The 18,157-nt window shown below is 37.9% G+C and overlaps 1 protein-coding gene across 1 annotated transcript in view; it reads left to right on the top strand.

Moving 5' to 3' along the window:
- Positions 1 to 18,157, top strand: part of ATRAD17 (RADIATION SENSITIVE 17) — a 372,391-nt gene that overhangs the window by 119,550 nt on the left and 234,684 nt on the right. Inside the window, exons 5-6 of the mRNA XM_089392953.1 lie at positions 10,692 to 10,798; positions 11,361 to 11,408. Coding sequence (XP_089249079.1) covers positions 10,692 to 10,798; positions 11,361 to 11,408 — 155 coding nt within the window. The remainder of the gene's footprint in view (positions 1 to 10,691; positions 10,799 to 11,360; positions 11,409 to 18,157) is intronic.

Here is an 18,157-nt window from a genome sequence, read left to right as displayed (position 1 = left end):
CAGTGGATCGATTTCCAAGTTGATGGGCTGGTTATCAGACTCTCCTTATGCTAAAATTGATGAGATACATTCTATCCCTTTAATTAACTAGTTGCTATGGAGAAGAAATCGATCCAACCTAGCTGTTATATGCCCTTTCCCGACCCTTATATTTGTGCATGTATACGTCCCTTTCTTTGGGACAATATCATTGAGATCCCCCTTTGTGATCAAATCCTCCATTCTTTTTGTGAAGGGGTTGTTGACCATTCAAATGTACATTTGAAGATCTGTCAACTACTCCATTATCAAAGTACACTTTGAGCATTCCAACATCGTCAGATCAGGGAAAAGTTTAGAAGTCATAATCATCATTTAGCTTCTTGTAATCATTTTGTATTCCAAATTTTGCAGCCCAACCAAAATTTTAGAAGTCGTCATCATCATTTAGCTTTTGTAATCATTTTGTAGTCCAAATTTTGCAACCCCGTGGGGTTATTGTAAAAAAGATTCTAGCATGATGAAAAATGAGTCGTGTAACACACCTAGGTAGCTTAGGATTTTGTTAGAAAGTTTTCACTCTAGGGAGTTTTTTTGCTTAGCTAATTATTTATGTTTCTCAACTCTAAATAATTAGTTGAGTTTTTCTCTCAGTTATACCCGAAAGCTAGAGTGAGACTTGATGGTAAAGTCTTAGGTTTGTCCTAGTGTCTAGAGTCGATGTAAATTACCATACTAGACCATCTCTAAAATTTTGCAAAATTTGGTTGAGTCTAAGTGTCATATTTTAATTATTAAACTTTTCCACTAGTTGAGATTTTTAATAATTATTTGATGTAAAATGTAATAAGTGTTGTCTATAGAAGTTGTAGGGGGTATGAGTAATCAAAATTAGACCTCTACACCTCAACTTTCTATCTAGACATACTTTGAGGGTGGAAAAATATGTCTTTACCCCTCAAAAACCTATTTTCTAATTTTTGACAAAAATGGCAAATAATTAGCTAAAAAATAAAATGAGGGAAAAATAAAATTTTTTCCAAGTGAAAATGACAAAAAAATGAGATGGAAATTCTCAAATATTAAAGTCAAGTAAAAAATTTGTGGGAATTCCATTTACAAAGAAGAAATGGCCCAAGGAAAAATTCGATGGTTCAAAAAAAAAGGCCCATGTCCTAGCAAAATCAAATTTTTAAAAGGATGGTCCATGATGGTTAAATTGAATGAGAATTTTTCAAGAAAAGAAGGATAAAAATATTTTTAGTGGTCCAAACCACTCTAGGATCAAATATTTTCTCCATCCAGCATCTCCTTCAAGGAAAACAAATTTCCTCCTAGATATCTGCGCTGGCTCATCAAGGGTTCTAATTTTTTTGGATGAGATCTTGTCGTTAGCACTTGGATCTAGCCGTTTTCACTTAGAGAGGGATCTCTCTCTCTCATTTTTTCCATTTAAGGAAGCTCTTAGCTACTCACTAAAGATCAACATCAGTTGTAATTAAGCTCTTTGTTGGAAGCTCTGCTTTGTACTGAAAACATTTTTGAGCTAATAAAAAGAAAGTCTTTGGGGTTAAAGCTTTGTGGTGTTATTCTTCTACATTTATGGTAATATTTTTCAGATTCATTTGTTCTTAATGCTTTATTGGAAAATAATTAATTTGTTATCTTCATTTGCCATATTTTGGATCTATTGATCTATAGATATCTTGCATTGATATTTGGATTAGAAAAACACTCTAGATCTAGAAGCGCTAGTGGGTTTTTGGTTGGACCCCTAGTCTTCTTTTTCATTGTGCTATCTAATCCCTTTTGGATCTAACATTATCTTTCGAAAGTGTGTAGAGATTTTATTTTCTGAATCAGATCTTGGGCATTTGGGGAAGTTTTCGGTTGAACCAACCAACTCTCAAGGCATAGAAGTGGAAGAACCCACATAGATCTCTCTCAAAGGCTTATCATAAGGTTATTTTTGAAGGGAGTTTCTTGGCCATAACTTGCAAATCTTATCATTAATTCTTCAGATCTATCTATTTATGCACTTTATTTGTTAGATCTAGCTATTTTAGAGCTTGTATTTTGCTACCCAAGAGCAGAGTTGTCCTCACACTCTTTGGGCTAGTAGATCTAAACCCATTTTGTAAATATATTTATTTTGTATATAGATCTCGTATATATCTTGGATTTTCTCTCTATTTTCTCTGCTATATGTGTACAATGTCATATAACAGCCAATAAAAATGCCTTCTTATGATAATCAACAACAAGGGAACAAAGGCCTTCCAATAGAGACTAAGGTTAGGTTAGGAAATTAATTTCTATGGTTGCTAGGTATGCATAAACATTGAACAACAAAAAGAAAGATGATATCAGCCATAAATGAGGGAGATTTACCATGCACTAAGCTAGATTTTGCCTGTATATGATTTAAATATGCAATTCCTAATTTATGAGCCACAAACATCCACACAAAGTCACTTTTATGCGTAAATATGCCCTAGAAACCCTAGTGTTTAACCCTAGATGTATAAGAATGGGAGTGTTGAAGTTTTTTGTAGCTTTGGAAGCTCTTCTACATAGGCTTTGTGTCTTAGCATGTAGAAGATATTTGATTGCCTCTTTAGGTACTTGATTGGTGGAGTAAGTGATATTATGATTTCTTTCCTGAGTTTAACTTAGGAAAAGTACAATAATTATGCTAACTAATTATTGTGGACTATTAGGCCAAAGTTTTAAGGATGAACAATATAATTATTTAAGTGACTTAGATATAATCTCAACCATTTATCTTAAGTGAGGCTTAGGATTTAATCCTAGCCATTGACCACTTAGAAGATTAGAGTTATGGATTTGGGTTAATGAAATTATAAAATAAGCCTAAGGGAGAGGTGAACACTGAAGACACACATAGTTGTGGAGGAAGCGATTTTCTCTAGAGCGAGAGGCTCAACTAGACTGAAAAGAAGTGAGGAGAAGTGCAATAGGGAATTTCGAGAGAAATTCAAGGAGGTCGAGTTCAAGAAAGAGGGAGGTTGAGTTGCTGAAGAAAAGGGCCGAATTGTGGAGGAGGCCGAATTATCTAGGGAGGTTGATTTCTCTAGTGTGCAGGGGCCTTATGCGATAGGGAGAAAGGGAGGTCAATTCTCCAGGACCGATTTGCTTAGGTGGTTCGATTTCCATAGGCCGAATTCTTTGAGGCTGATTTTCCCAATGGGGTCGAGTTTCCAAGTGCCTAACAACTGTATTTTTTCTATGTATTCTCTGTGGGTCTAACCCAGAATTTTCCCGAGAAATTTAATGAAGGAAGATTGTGTTGGGTGTAAATTTGCTGTTGTGGTGTGATTGATCTCTTCATTTTATTTTCGCTACATTTTTTAAGTTAATATACTAGTGTATTATTTTCGGCAAATTCAGAAATATTTGAGATAAATATTTTCTAGGGTTTTAATAAATTGTTGAAGTAAAATAAATCAGATCTAGTATGAGAAAAATTAACATGATATCAGAGCGATAGAAATTCTCTGGGAGAGATCAGATATCACAAGGGTTTTACGACAACAAATTATTTTACGGCAATAGAACTTTTAATTTTACAGCGAGGGCTTTGTGGTTGAAGTTGATCTGCTTGTATGGCATCGTCAAGTCTAAGATATGAAGATAGGTTGGAGGGCGCTGTAAACTTCAGTGCATGGAAGAAGTGAATCACCGTTGTCTTAACGACAAATAGTTTGTGGACAATTGCAAGCCAAGCGATTCAGGTTCCTCGAGATTCTACCCAAGCGGTTGAACATAAGTTGAAAGATATAAGTGCCAAGAATATCATTTTGGATGGTGTGAAGGATCATTTAATTCCTCACATAACAAAGAAAGATTCAACCTATCAGATGTGGTCTCCGTTGACTAAGCTGTAACGAAGTAACAACCAAAATAGAAAGGTGGTGCTAAGGGAGAAGTTGAATAACATCAAGATGAACATATCTAAGACTGTGGCCGCATATTTGACAAGGATTCAATAGGGTTGTGTTGAACATTCAACTGTTGGGGAAGAGGTGGATCTTGTCAAAGTAGCATTGAAAGGGTGTACTAGGCAGTGGGCTACATTTGTGATAGGTATCCTAGCTAGAGATAAAATTCCTGATTGGGCTAGATTATGGGATGATTTCATCCAAAAGGAGATTTGGGAGGAATCTATAACTGGTGGACAACACAAGGATTGAGACGAGGAGAACCTTTCTCTTGCTGGGCAAGCAAAGAAAGGCAACAATAAAGCCAAGCAAAACCAGAGTGGAGGGGTATCTTCACAGGGTAAGAAAGAAATGAGCAAAGTCAAGTGCTTTGCATGTCACAAGTTCGGTCATTATGCTAGACAGTGTCCCAACAAGAAGAAAAGCAAGGGGAAAACAACAACAATCGCATCTGCACAAATGGATGAGTTGGCTAACAAATTCGAGAAGAAATTTTCTCTAGTATCTTGTCTTTTTTTGCGCCATTACAAGAGGGTTGTGGTTTGTGGACAGTGGAGCATCTTGTCACAAGATGGGATCTTGTGATATCTTCACTAGTATGGTCAAGGAGAATAGAGATTTACATGTGGAGCTCGGTGACAACACTAGGTATGTAGTGGAAGGCATTGGCAACATATAGTTCCAACTAGACTCATGGAATTTTATTGAACTTTTCCTAAGTTAAACTTAGGAAATAAATAAAAAATCACTTGCACCTCACGTGTAAGCACCAAAAGAGGCAAATCAAAGTCTTCTCCATGCTAAGACACAAAGCTAGAAGAAGACCTTCCCGAGCTATCGAAATCAACATCTTTTTTGATAAATTGTTGTATTTTGTTTTCCAATGACTTCTTGTCCTTTTTAAGCTCCCTAATTTACGTAAGTAATTACTCATTGTGGTCTTTTAAGTGAGAAATTTCTTTGTTTCTATCCGTGATAACTTCGTTAAACTATTTTTTCATTTTTGATATTGAATTTGGACTTTCCTAACTGATTATCTTTGATATATTGTTCAGGTCCTTGGATGAAGGTATTATGGAATCCGACTTAACTGTAATGTCCTCAAGTGTCACCCTTTTCTTCTTATTGATAATTATTTTTTTTGTGTTTAATATGGAAGTACCTAGTTTTTTGAACTAAGGTAAATTGAAAATTATGTTGATTTTTTCTTCAAACATAGTTACAACACTACATTGAGATATACATTCATAATCGTCAATTGTGACTTGTCAATCCCAAATTTCATACTGTTCCTACTAAAAATTATCTTCTTTTTCACCTATATTTGATTCTAGAATTGATAATTGATTTGCCAATTTATAATTGGTGTAATTTTCCTTATAGCTTGTGCTGATAATGATATTAATCGCTTTTGCTTGGATGCTCCTCTTTAATGTAAATAATCTGCTATTTGCACCTGGAAAACTTTTATAGGAAAATCTTCCTTCTTTTTCAAATTGTAATCCATTCTTGGTCTTGAATAATTTAAATACCTTGTAATTTTTAAAAATAACCCTTTTTTTATAACTCTTTTATAATTCATTTCTCCTATTTTAATTTTGGGGAATTAAATGATATATATATATATATATATATTTTTTTTTTTTTTTTAAATTTTTAATTTTTTTTAATATAAAGTACCTTTATATATTCCTTTTTTTAATAAAATATTGAAGTGTGAATATTTTTTTTGTTAATACCTTAAATGATCACTTCAACTTTAATTAAGGAATTATATAATCAAATCAAGACATCCTTTTAATAATAATTTCCTTGTTTAAGAATGTTCGTCTCCCTTGGATCATAAACTGTTTAATGTTGGGAGTCGAGACTCCCTTTTTTTGGACTTCCGATTACTTCCTTTCGAACTTAGATGGCCCTTGTATTAATTATAATATTTCATGGTTGACATATGCCTAAATTGTGTGACTCTCGACAACACACAATTCTAATAGCCCTAAGTCCTTGATTAAAGTAATTATTCACTTTGGTTTGCATGATTTTTTTTTGGAGCTAGTTATATCAACATGGCTTCCACAGATGATCCACACAAGTTGAAAAAAGGACAGTTGATAGTAAGTTACAACAGGGTGACTAGTTGGTGTAGGGCAAGCACAGTATGGGTGACAGTGACGGCATAATTAAACAGGTGATGGTTGTGGCGGCTATGTACAATTGTTGCAAGGGCAATCAGATGACGATGTATGGCATGTGACAGGATGATGGTGTAGGTCATTTGACGACGATTGTGGTGGCTATGTGGCTTAATGTGCAACGGCGTTTTGACTACTTTTTTATTAATTGTTTTAAATAACTTTTTTTAAGCATTTTTAAAAAATAATATGATTGTATTTTTTTTTCAAATTTGTTCGTGCCTTTTCTCTATCTTTTTTTTTAACAAATTCAAAACGAACTCTTTTTTTATTTATTTTTTCTCTTTTTTCCTATCAAATTTACAGCGGAGTAATTTACATCAAAATTGGAAAACCTCCAAAATTTTTTATGTGGTTAAAACGCCTCCAATAAAGTTGCAACAGCAAGAAAACTTTGCTGAAGGGTTGATGGCCAAAGGCTAGAGCAGATTGGCTTTGATACCAAATGTTATAGGAGTAATAATGTATATATAAAGTGTATGAATGAATACTATGGTTTTCATAGTACAATGAGGGTCTCGTTTATATACTAGGTTGGAGTGCCTGTTTATATGGCTTATGTCCTTTTGAGACATGCCCTTTCATAATTAACTATGTTGCAGGAAACTCCAAAAATGGTGGCATACCAATATTGGGGATGGCCCGAAACATCCTTGAAACGGGGCCAAAATGCCACTGACCGTACCGTATGGCGTTTCGCGATTTCGAAATGGCGTACGACATGAATGACGGTGTTTTGGCCTCATTTCGGCCGCTACAGGTCGAGTTTTGGCGACCAAAAAGGAAAAATTAAACTTTTTTTGGCCTTTTTCAGCCATCTCAAGGAGTGGAAAAAGGGCGTGGGCCCCATCTAACACCAAAACACACTAATAAACCAATTTTTATGTGGTTGTTAGCTAAATTTAATAAAAAAAATTACAAATGGAATTCTCTAGAAGATGAAAAGAATAGAATTCTCTAGAAACCCTATGAGCCTCTTCTTTTCTTTAAAAAGGCACTTCATTCACTCATTTCTCACACATTGTTTTGCAAGAAGAGCTTCCTATAGCAACAACAAGGAGTTTATTTGTGTTTTGGAGTGTGGGCAACAAGAGGAAGGGCGTGGGCAGCAAGAGGAAGAGCATGGGCAGTAGCTAGTTGGGTGAGTTTTTCATTTCCTAATTTTGCAACATTCATGGCTTCTCAAAGTTGTGTTTCAAGAGTCCCTAAATTGGGTGAGTTTTTCATTTTGTATTATTGTAATTTTGCAGCATTCATGGCTTCTCAAAGCTGTGTTTTAAGTGCCCCTAAATCCACTCAAACAATTAGGCAGTAAGAATATTATCCTCTATGGAAGTATGCTACAAAAGTGAAGCAAATGGATTCCGGAGGTACATGGGAATGGAAGTGCAATTTATGCAAAATGGAAAGACCTTCATGGGCTCTTACACAAGAGTGAAGGCTCACATTTTGCATGAAGAGATAGAGGGTATTGATGTGTGTGCACATACCAAAAACACAGAGGTGAGGGCTAAATTCAAGAAAGAGAGCGATGATACTCAAAGGTTGAAGGATCAAAGAAGCAAAATCGGCATCTACCAATCCTTGCATGTCTGATGGCATTGAGCTAAGGATTGTTCAAGAAGCAAGAAAGAGGAGGGCACTTGAAGTAGAAGCAGAGTTATCAAAGACATCAACTCCAATTCAAGACAACATATTTTTGAAAATGCTTGATAGTCAAGGGAGAGAAGAAGTTGACTCAAGAGTGGCAAGGGCCATCTTTGCTTGTGTCATCACCTTTAATGTGGTTTGATCCGCATATTGGCAGGATTTGGTGAGAGTAATTAAAAAAGCTCCTCAAGGTTACAAGGGCCCAAACTATGAAAAAGTCAGAACAATTTTGCTGAAGAAAGAGAGGCAACTTCTTGATGGTGTTTTTAAACCAATTCGTAACTCATGCGGTAGTACAGGGCTTTCCATTATCTCAGATGGCTAGATTGATACAAGACACATGCCTTTGATTAATGTCATTGCATCATCACCAAAAGGAGCCATGTTCATCAAAGCAGAAGATTGTTCGGGTGAGATAAAGGATAGTAAGTTCATTGCTGATATTTTAATTTTTGCTATTGAACAAGTAGGGCCAGAAAATGTGGTGCAAGTTATCACAGATAATGCACTTGTTTGCAAAGTTGTAGGCTTGATTGTTGAGAGTAGATACAATCACATATTTTGGACTCCTTGCATTGTCCACAATTTGAATATGATTTTAGAAGAGATTGAGGCAAAAACATAATGGATTAAGGAGGTCACAGGGCAGGCTAGGGAGATTATAAAATTCATCACCAACCACCACCAATCTCAAGCAATATATCGAGAATACTCCAAATTGGAGTTGTTGAAAGTTGTTGAGACAAGGTATGCCTCAAACTTCATCATGTTGCATTGCCTTGTTGAAGTTAAAAATGCATTAATGAGTATGGTGGTGGGTCCAACTTGGGCTGAGTGGAGACAGGCAGATTCAAAGAAGGGAAGTATGGTGAGGAGGGTGTTGGTTGATGAAGATTGGTGGAGCAAGATTGATTTTTTGCTCAAGTTCACATCACCTGCATTTCATCTTCTTTGAGATGCAGACACAGAGAAACCTTTCCTAGGAGAGGTTTATGATGGCATGGATACCATGGTTGAAAAAATTGTGGAAATTATTACACAGGAGGCTCCCACTCTTCTTTTTGTGGATTTTGATTTTGCTGAATAAGTGAGGTCCATTATTGTTACCAGGTGGAATAGCTTCAACACTCCATTGCACACTTTGGCACATGCTCTGAATCCAAAATTTTATGATCATGAATTGATTGCTGAAAGCAATGGGAAGAGGAAGGCTCCACATAAGGACAAGGAGGTGGCCAATGGAGTGAAGAAAGCCTTTCAGAGGATATTGATGTAAGGCTAGAATTTGCATGTTTTGCTGCTGGATTAGAGGATTTGGCAGACATATTAGCTTTGGATGAGAGGAGGAACATGGACCCAGTTAAGTGGTGGACTTGTCATGGGGCAAGTGGTGTTCATTTGCAAAGTCTTGCCACTCCTATTCTATCACAATTCGCAAGCTCTTCATCAGCAAAACAGAATTGGAGCACCTACAATTTCATTCATAATGTGAAGCGCAACATGTTGGGATCACAGAAGGCAGAGGACGTTGTATATGTGCATTCAAACCTACGCCTTGTGTCTCGTAGGGGTGAAGAATATACAAGTGGACCTCATAAGGATTGGGATGATGCAAAATGTCCAGATTTAGAGCTCTCTTTCTTCTCTTGATATTTGTGCTAGTGGTGATGCAAGTGCAACTGGAAGTACTAGTAGAGTTGCTTCTTTTTCTGAACAAGCGTCTTGTTCTATCTTTGCTGATGAGGATGAGGAGTTTTATTAGTAATGATATGTTAATGTAGCCATGACGTTTCAGCTGCGTTTCCATTTTCTGGGTGTTGCGTTTCGTGCTGTACCCGTTTCAGAAACTCCTAGATGTTTCGGTGTTTCGTGCAACTTAGATAATTAACTATACTTATTAATCATTATTATTATTTATATTATTTATACATAGCTATGTTCATAACATATCAGCTAGGGAAATGTCACCAAGGCAACATGCATCGCCATCAAACATTAAGTATGCCCCCACCACATAAGCCATTGCAAGAGGACCATGTAGAGCACTCCCTTCTAGCGGCACAGATGTTACAACATCATCATATATATTCACTAGGAAAGTCCAACAATATCATGAAACATCTACCTCTTAACATCATCATCTAACCCCTTGGGAGGGCTAGAACTATTATTCATGAAAAAGATGTAGCATATCCAAGAAAATAAACTATACCAAAAGCACACCAGGATGAGCTAGCATGTTCCATGGCCATCAAATTTGCAACCAAGGGGTGATCAACAAGGCAAGCACATGTGAGCAGACCACCAAACAAGAAAACATAATCATCCAACGAAGGAGAAGTGAGACTTCCCCCAACCAAAGACGTTCATTAGGTAATCATATTCCAAAGAGAGAAGGGGCTCCATGAAATTATATCCCCTCAAGTTGGTCCAATGCTCCAAGGAACCAGCAACAAAATCCCATTATGAATGTGATGAAAATCTCAAATTGAAACCTCATATAATACGAGGCGTAACAAACCGTTCTGTTAAATCCATCATATTATCTTTAAGACTTTTTCCATGAGTTTTGAGTATTTTGCGATATACCCATTATAGTCTTGGTGTTCTGCACCATAGATTCCTCATTTGTTTTCTGTGTTGCATGTGTTAAGCCTCATTTTTTGGAAAAAATAATGCTTAATTTTATTAATTGAAAAATATACTGCGTACATTTTGCAGATGACCTTTGTACTAGTTGTCTTGCAAAACCACTATGATGTTTTTGTCCAGCTTCTTTTCATGCCATTTACATATTGAGATTATATTAAGAAAATAGTAGCTCAGGACGATTGAAAGTGAAATATGTGTTTCAATCGTTTGATCACCAACAGAGTTGATGTTGTTTGTTTTGGGTTTTACTCTGTAGAAAACAGAAATCAAAGATCACGAACTGCTCAGATTGCTGAAAAAGGCTTGTGGGTTGACAAATACAAACCCAGGACGCTTACAGAGCTTGCTGCCAATAAGAAAAAGGTTCAAGATTTTAAAGCTTCATCTTACGTGCAAGGTTTTCATTTGATTATGTCTATTGTTATGATTACTGTTGTTTCTTATTATGGAGATCATTGTTGGATAGTAAGTTCTTGATCTTTAGTCAGTTAGTGTCCAGTCTTGTGTTTGTAATACAATCTGATTATAACAGACTATTTTAATGCCCTAAATATTAGAAGTCTGTGTAACCTATCTTGTTGTCTGCACTCTGGCGATCACAGTTTCTTTTCGTAGTTAGAATATCTGGTCTGTTGGGTTTAGATATTTGAAGGTGTATCTATTTATGTTTCTTCAATCCAGTTATATTGATATTTTCCTTGCTGCTTTGTACTTCCGCAGGAATTCATTTAAAGTCATTGTTCATTGTTAGCTTTTGTTACCATTGGGAAATACTAAAAACCTTTGCTGGATTCAAACCCTATAAATCCTCAGTTCTATGCATAGTGTGACTTCTATAAAGGCCATTAAATAGTATCACTGATTGATTATGATGTGAAAAGCATGTGAGATTTAATTTTTTGCTTTCTTTCTGAAATATTGACAGGTAGCTGAGGTGAAAGCTTGGATAGAAGGGAAGCTTAATGGTTCACTGGTAATAACTTGACTGTTTAGTAATTGTATAATGAATAAAATTCTGTGAAGATGAAACCAAATTAATATTTGGAATTGATGAACTAAAGTTTAGTGTTTAACGACAATATGCTTTGGATGATAGCAAGCAACTGTTGTAGGAAATCCATTTTGATTGTTTTTCTGTGTTATTGAATTAATCTACTAACCTGGCACGATTACAAGTTTTTTTACAAGTTAGCCATTTCTTATATATTATGTTGCTAGTGATGGAGCTAGACAACGGGGTGAATTGTCTTGTTTGCTTGCTTGAGACATGTAGAAAGGGTGCTATATAAAATCCCAATCCAGCGAATTTCTTGAGCCAATGCTTGTATGGGTAGGGACTGCCCACTTTTCAGGACATGCATAGGTGAATCAATGGGTCTCTCTTTTTGAGATTCTTGGAATGATTATTTAGAGAGGGTGATTTGGAGAGTTCCTTACTTCACTTGGATTGTGATGATAAACTCTTGTATGTGGTTGGTGTGGACCCCTGAAATCACGATGAAAATCAGGTTGCCTGATAAATGTGGAGTTAAAATTGAACCCTAACTTTGACCAAGTCAAAATCAAAATCAAAACTTTCTGTCGACATACAAGAAAATGAACCTACACTGTAAGAGCATACATTCATGTGGTTGACTTATTGGATATTCTATAACTAGATTGAAATACGACTCTTATTCAATCAAAATCTCAACTGTTCAAGGTGGAAAATTTTCCACTTTGACTAGAATATATGAATTCCTCGAGTTACCATAAATTGTCGAAGTGGTTCTTTCCATTGTGTTACCACTCACGGCTCATGAAGATTTCTTTTGTCATTTGAAGACCTATTCAACATGATTGGTTGCCAAAGATATGGCCTTTTGAGGCCTAGTTGCAGATTTCGATGTGTATGCTCTCATTGAGGCTCACCTTTTGAGCCATACTAACATATTTTGATGCGTTGGGATATTCTTTGGGGATTGTTAGCCACCAAAAGTGGGTAATACCTAGGAGATTTTTTTTTTTTTTTGTTCTTTGTCCATTGGTTAGCTAGTCAGTTAGCATACCTATGATGATCCACAGATAGCCTTACATTAGAGCTCTCCACCTATGCTTTGGTTAGTGCTCTATCCCATCTGGAATGCTTCTTGAACGAAGGTGGGTCATCTATTGGAAGTTACACTAATAATTTATGTAATTGTGTGCTTTCATTTAATGTTTTGGGGCATACTAGTGTGAATCACATGCCAAGTTGGATGATTGACCACTCTTGATTGTACCCTTGTTCCCATGCTTCACTTGGGAGATTATCCTTTGCCCCTAGTCCAGTGTGACCTTCCCTGAGGTCCTTCCTTCAAGAGGGGCACTAATAGGAAGCACTGATTGATATAGCATGCCCAAGGTAATCCATACCCAAGGTAATCCATACTTGCCACCTTCCATGTTTCCCTTATTATATGTATGCATTCTTTGGGTTGATTGTCATTTATTATTGGGATTGACACCTTATATCCTCGTCTTTGAGTTAGGGCTCAAAAATTTACCCTTAGAGGTCAATGTAGCTGAAAGAAAGATAAAAGCATATGAAGCCACAAATAAAGAAAAAGAAAACCACAAAATATCACTAGGACATAGTAAACACGTCGGAGATGTTAGAAATCAGGTGGGTTTCCATTTTTATATTAGATTTCCATTACACGATAATTCCGTGTGAGGTCTGTTAACATTTTTATCATTATGTTTTCTTTCTTCATCAAACAATCACGATAAAACATGAAGATCACAAAAGACAATAGAACACAAAATATAGGCTCCAAGCTAGGGCAAAACCCCTCCAAAGGGAAAACCTAGAAAATTTTTCTTCTTATAGAATCAAATCAAATGAGATATCCAAGACCCATAACCACAAAATCTTCCACCTCTAGATGCCAAGTCAAACCTTCCTTCCTTCTAGGAGATTCATCAACAAGAGACCAACTACCAGAGACAAACGAAGACAACTTCTAGCACAAGAAGATATCTTCCTTTTCAAATTTACGACTCTCCATATCCTCTCTGCCCTCTCTGCAATATTTCAGACCAAAAACATCCAAGTATGTGTGTGTGTGTCCAAATGAGCTCCATCTTCCCTCTATTTATATAGTTTGGAGGGGTGCAAATAAACATGTCCATTGGGGCAAGGCTGACTTGGCATCTAGAGGGATTTCTGTCCCAAAAATTACATTTAAAATCTCTTTTTCTTTTTCTTTTACAATAGGTCCAAAATAGGACTTTGACTCTTTTGACTCAAAGCCTAGAAGCATGAAGAACGTGTTTATTTAGACTAATAATAATTTTCCTTTTTCTTTTCTTTTGCTTTTTACATAAAATACATAATGGTATAAATTATGAAGACTGATCTTAGTTACATTCTCCAACAAGAGAAAGCCTAGCATTAGCTCTACTCCCCTCATTAGCCATCATTGAGTTCCTCAACATCTCATGCTCTATTCAAAAGGAAGTCTTAAATGTCCCAACCCTGATGAGTGAGAGACTGCTACATCTTTAAGGGGGTATTGGAAAAGCATAAAGCAAACTAGGCCTCCTAAGCTATGCAAGAAAGAAAAATCATTAAAGTAAAAGGTGCACCAGAGGGGTGGAGAAAGCAGGCTGAGGAAAGGGGTAACTCATACCTCCATGATTGCTCCCTTTTCTCAATATAGCACTTAGAGATATTGGACTTCCTTGAACTGGTACCATTGCTATGGCCATCTTGCTTGAAGTCTTGCCCATTCCATCGCCACCTTCATCAGTTGTACCTATGGATTAATGGGTCTAATTGTGAAATGTCTTGTCGCTTGGGGGCTGGAAAAGACAACCACCCTGGGGTCAATGATATAATCATCCATAACACAAGTGTGGTAAGTTGCTTACAAATCCTGAGCTAGAAAGACATTGGAAGGTAAGGTTTGTGTGAACCATTTTTGTGCCCTTAACATTGAATATGGTCCATGTTACCACAAAATCTAGCAGGCCTAGTGCAAAGCCTCACTAGGAAACCTAGGTCAAGGGCAACAAAAGACAACCACCTACTATCACCTAGATTGTTTGTCTTCTACTCTTTTGTGGTAGATAAAATATCCACAAGGGAGGTTTCCCTAGAGGAAAATCCCAAGGTTTAGATGTTCAAAGATAGACTTGAAAGACAACTTAGGGTTTGAGAAAGAATCACCCAATAAATATTCAACAAATAAGTAGGGCTTGAATGGTTCTCAACAAAAAAGTCATGCAATGATATGTAACAAACAAGACATAGAGGAAATGATCTCAAAAGATTGATTGACAAATGGCCAAGGTCATCAAATAGGCAAGAGAGCTAAGGATAAATAAAGCTTTTCACCATGTGCCAGTTTAAAATAGCTAGGATGACGTCACCCTTAAATGTTAGGTTTTGTATTGTTTTAATGCTAGATTTTGCATGAAATAAATATTCAAAATAAAGCCTAAATTAAGAGCAACATTTTTATCCAAAACTTATTCAAGTTCATCTATAAAATAATAAGCCCTTAATTTACCCTAACCCTAACTTTCCCTAGGAAAAATAGATAAAAGAGAGAGAGGGTATATTTTATTAGGTTCTAAGTGATCAACACACCAATGGCGAGTTCCTTGGCATCCTAGGGCTCAAATGCAGTCAATTTCACGGGTCAAGCTAAAAAAAAGGAAGTTTTGAGTAAGGGGGGATGCCCTTGATATATACTTGAAACCCTAGCTATTTCTTTTGTGAGGGAGAAATTAAATAATGCATGCACATTTTGTTGGAATTTCTAAGTTTAACTGTTAGAAATTCTTCCTGTCCTATCTGTTTTATTTCTTACTACTTGCTTAATTACTTAACAAGTTATTTACCATGTAAATACTGAAAATAAACACAAGTACAATATCAACATCTACGTATCATCAACTGAAAGAAAACAAGCACACAAGTGACACTGTTATTTTTGGACCAATGTCCTTGGTAAAACCCAATGCGGGAAAATCGGTGTAGCTATTTAGAGGGTTTTATTATTATGCAATTTTCAGAATACAACTAGGGTGCCAGAAATGGCTCACCCAATAGAGAATGCCATCGACAATAGTACCTCTCCTCGGAAACATATATTTCGGCTAAATAATCACTGGATGAACAATCCCACAACAACAATTGTAGCTCCCACTGCTCTACATCACTCTAATAGGGACTGCGTCACCCTACCCAGCTCACCAGCACCCAATCTATCCCATGAAATCCTTCCAACTCTGCCTCTTGGCCTTGCATTAGCTCTGCTAGCCTCTGCGTCAGCCCTTAGACCCTCTGCATCTCACATGCTGGCCTCTCCTGGCTCTACGCAGCTCCTGGCTGCCCTTGCGCAACACCCAGCTGCCTCTGCGTCAACCTCTCCGAGCTCTGCGCTGTCTCTCTGGTACCAACTCTGCCTCTCTGCTATGTATTCACTGCCCCTTGCTGCTGATCATTGATTATATCTCTTTTAGCAAACCCTGCTCTAGAGAATAGAATGACTGATCACTCAAGTGTCTTCTCCAACTGACCCTCAAGCCTCCTCTTATCCTTTTCTCGTTGGTCCATTAACGACCGAGATTAAATCTCTAATCAACAACTAAGATTAGATTTGGCTTGATCCATGACTTTTGGAACCTTCTAACCCTGTTTTAAATTAATACCCATTAATATTTTATTTTTCCTAAGTTTAGACTTAGGAACTCCATAAAAAATATTAATTATTTTAATATCTCCCAAACCGGTTAGAATCTACCCAAACAATTTCTGGGTCTTGGAGATCTCATGCGCTTTAGCCTGTCCACCAATTTTCATGGCTAGAGCACATTCGATGCTACCCTAAATCAACACTCCCTCTTAGCGAGGACTGTGCTCTAGTAGTACTCCACATTGAGCATTACCCCGATCATCTGGCATCGGTCCCTGTGCTGATGCTAGGCCTCCCGACCCAACATCCTCTGCACTGCTGCCCATGGCCCTGCCATTGCCACTTCCATTGCTGCATTTATACGACAGCTCCCTTTGCATCTGTGCTGCTGCTGGTCCGTCCTACCAGCACTGCATCCCCTCTCATCATGCTGCATTGCGCTGCCCATAGCACTGCCACTGCTAATTGCTGCAGTGCAACTTAGTTACTGAGAAGTAAGTAACTGATCCACCCAACTCTGACATCCTTGTCAGGCTAGAGACACTCCCGGTGCTGAAGCCGCCTCTGCTGCTAACAAGAGCTCCCTCTACTGACCTCTGCGCTGCTGCAACAACTCCCTGCATCTTGCACCGTTGCACACCTCTCTGTGCCATCTTGCACTGGTGCAACACTCCCGTGCCTTTCCCACTGTTGCACCCTACTAGCCTCATGCTGTCCCGGGACTCCTGCACTGTAGCACTCTCTGTCGTTCCATCTGCATCCGTCTCTACCGACATCCGCAAGTCTTGCTACTCCTCTTTGGGGCTCCCGTAGCAAGGTATAATCCAAGAGGTTGGGTATTTCAAGGATCTTGCCCCTCATCGCCTGTGGTCCTCCTGACTACAGCTCGATGTCTCCCCACTTCTTCTCAAGTGGCACATGAGCACTCATGGCACAATCGTCATCCTCCTCGACTTCTTTCTCCCTCACTGGTGCTGCCTTGGTCTCAGAAGCCTCTCCCTTGCTCTTCTTATTAGGACACTAGTTCACAAAATGACCCAGTTCCCCACAATGGAAGCACTTAACCTTGGAGAGGTCCTTTTTCTTTCTCTTCTCGTGCTTCCTCTACACGGAAGTATGCTAGTACCATTTCTTTAGGGCCTCTCACATCTCATTTTCCGTATCCTTTTGGCAATATGTGGCACCACATGATCCTTGACCCTGTCAAGGATGATCCACTTCGCCCTGGCCATTTCCTCCTCGTACTTCTCATTTTCAGCTGGGTCCAACTGGGATCGCTATTGTTTTCAAGGCGAAGTTCTTGATGCGATATCTGTCTAGAATGGACAAGATCCCGACCTTCCAAACTACGAAGTTGGATGTTCCATCCAACCTATCCCAATCTCTCAGTCCATTCATGACCATTATGTTGCTCTTCTTTTGATTCCTATTGAGTCTCTCAACTTCCCGTCTGGAAGTTCTCGGTTTGACTCCCGCTGAGTCTTGATTTCCCTTCTGGAAATCCCTCCTCCTTGGTCTTTCCCTGTTAGGTACTGTTCTGACCATAGTACCCCACCAGCTTCACTCCGCAAATAACCCGCAACCTCTTATACCTTAGCAACTGGAGTATTTAGCCACTTCTCTGCGCAATCCCGACATCGACAAATCAGCTGCCCTAGCCAACTGCGTCAACCCTCCTGACCTTTGTGTGAGCCTGATTCTACTTAACTTAGCCTCTGCGCTGCCTCTCTCTGGCCTAGAATGATGACGTAGTCTCTCTGCGTCACTTCTTCCTCTGTCACTTGGGACAGCTGAATTTGCTGCTACTGCTCTGGTAGCTGATGCCTTTAGTTATCCTGTGATCTGCAACCACGCTCTGATACCATGTTGGAATTTCTAAGTTTAACCCATTAGAAATTCTTCCTGTACTATTTGGTTTATTTCTTCCTACTTGTTTAATTACTTAACAAGTTATTTACCATGTAAATACTGAAAATAAACACAAGTACAATATCAACATCTACAGATCATCAACTGAAAGAAAACAAGCACACAAGTGACACCGTTATTTTTGGAC

Source organism: Pinus tabuliformis, chromosome 1_1 (assembly GCF_031772625.1).
Source record: "Pinus tabuliformis cultivar Carrire ecotype Pingquan chromosome 1_1, CPIR1, whole genome shotgun sequence".
NCBI classification, from domain to species: domain Eukaryota; kingdom Viridiplantae; phylum Streptophyta; class Pinopsida; order Pinales; family Pinaceae; genus Pinus; species Pinus tabuliformis.
The sequence above is the reverse complement of the archived record's forward strand: the minus strand, read 5'-3'. Positions and strand labels throughout refer to the sequence as shown.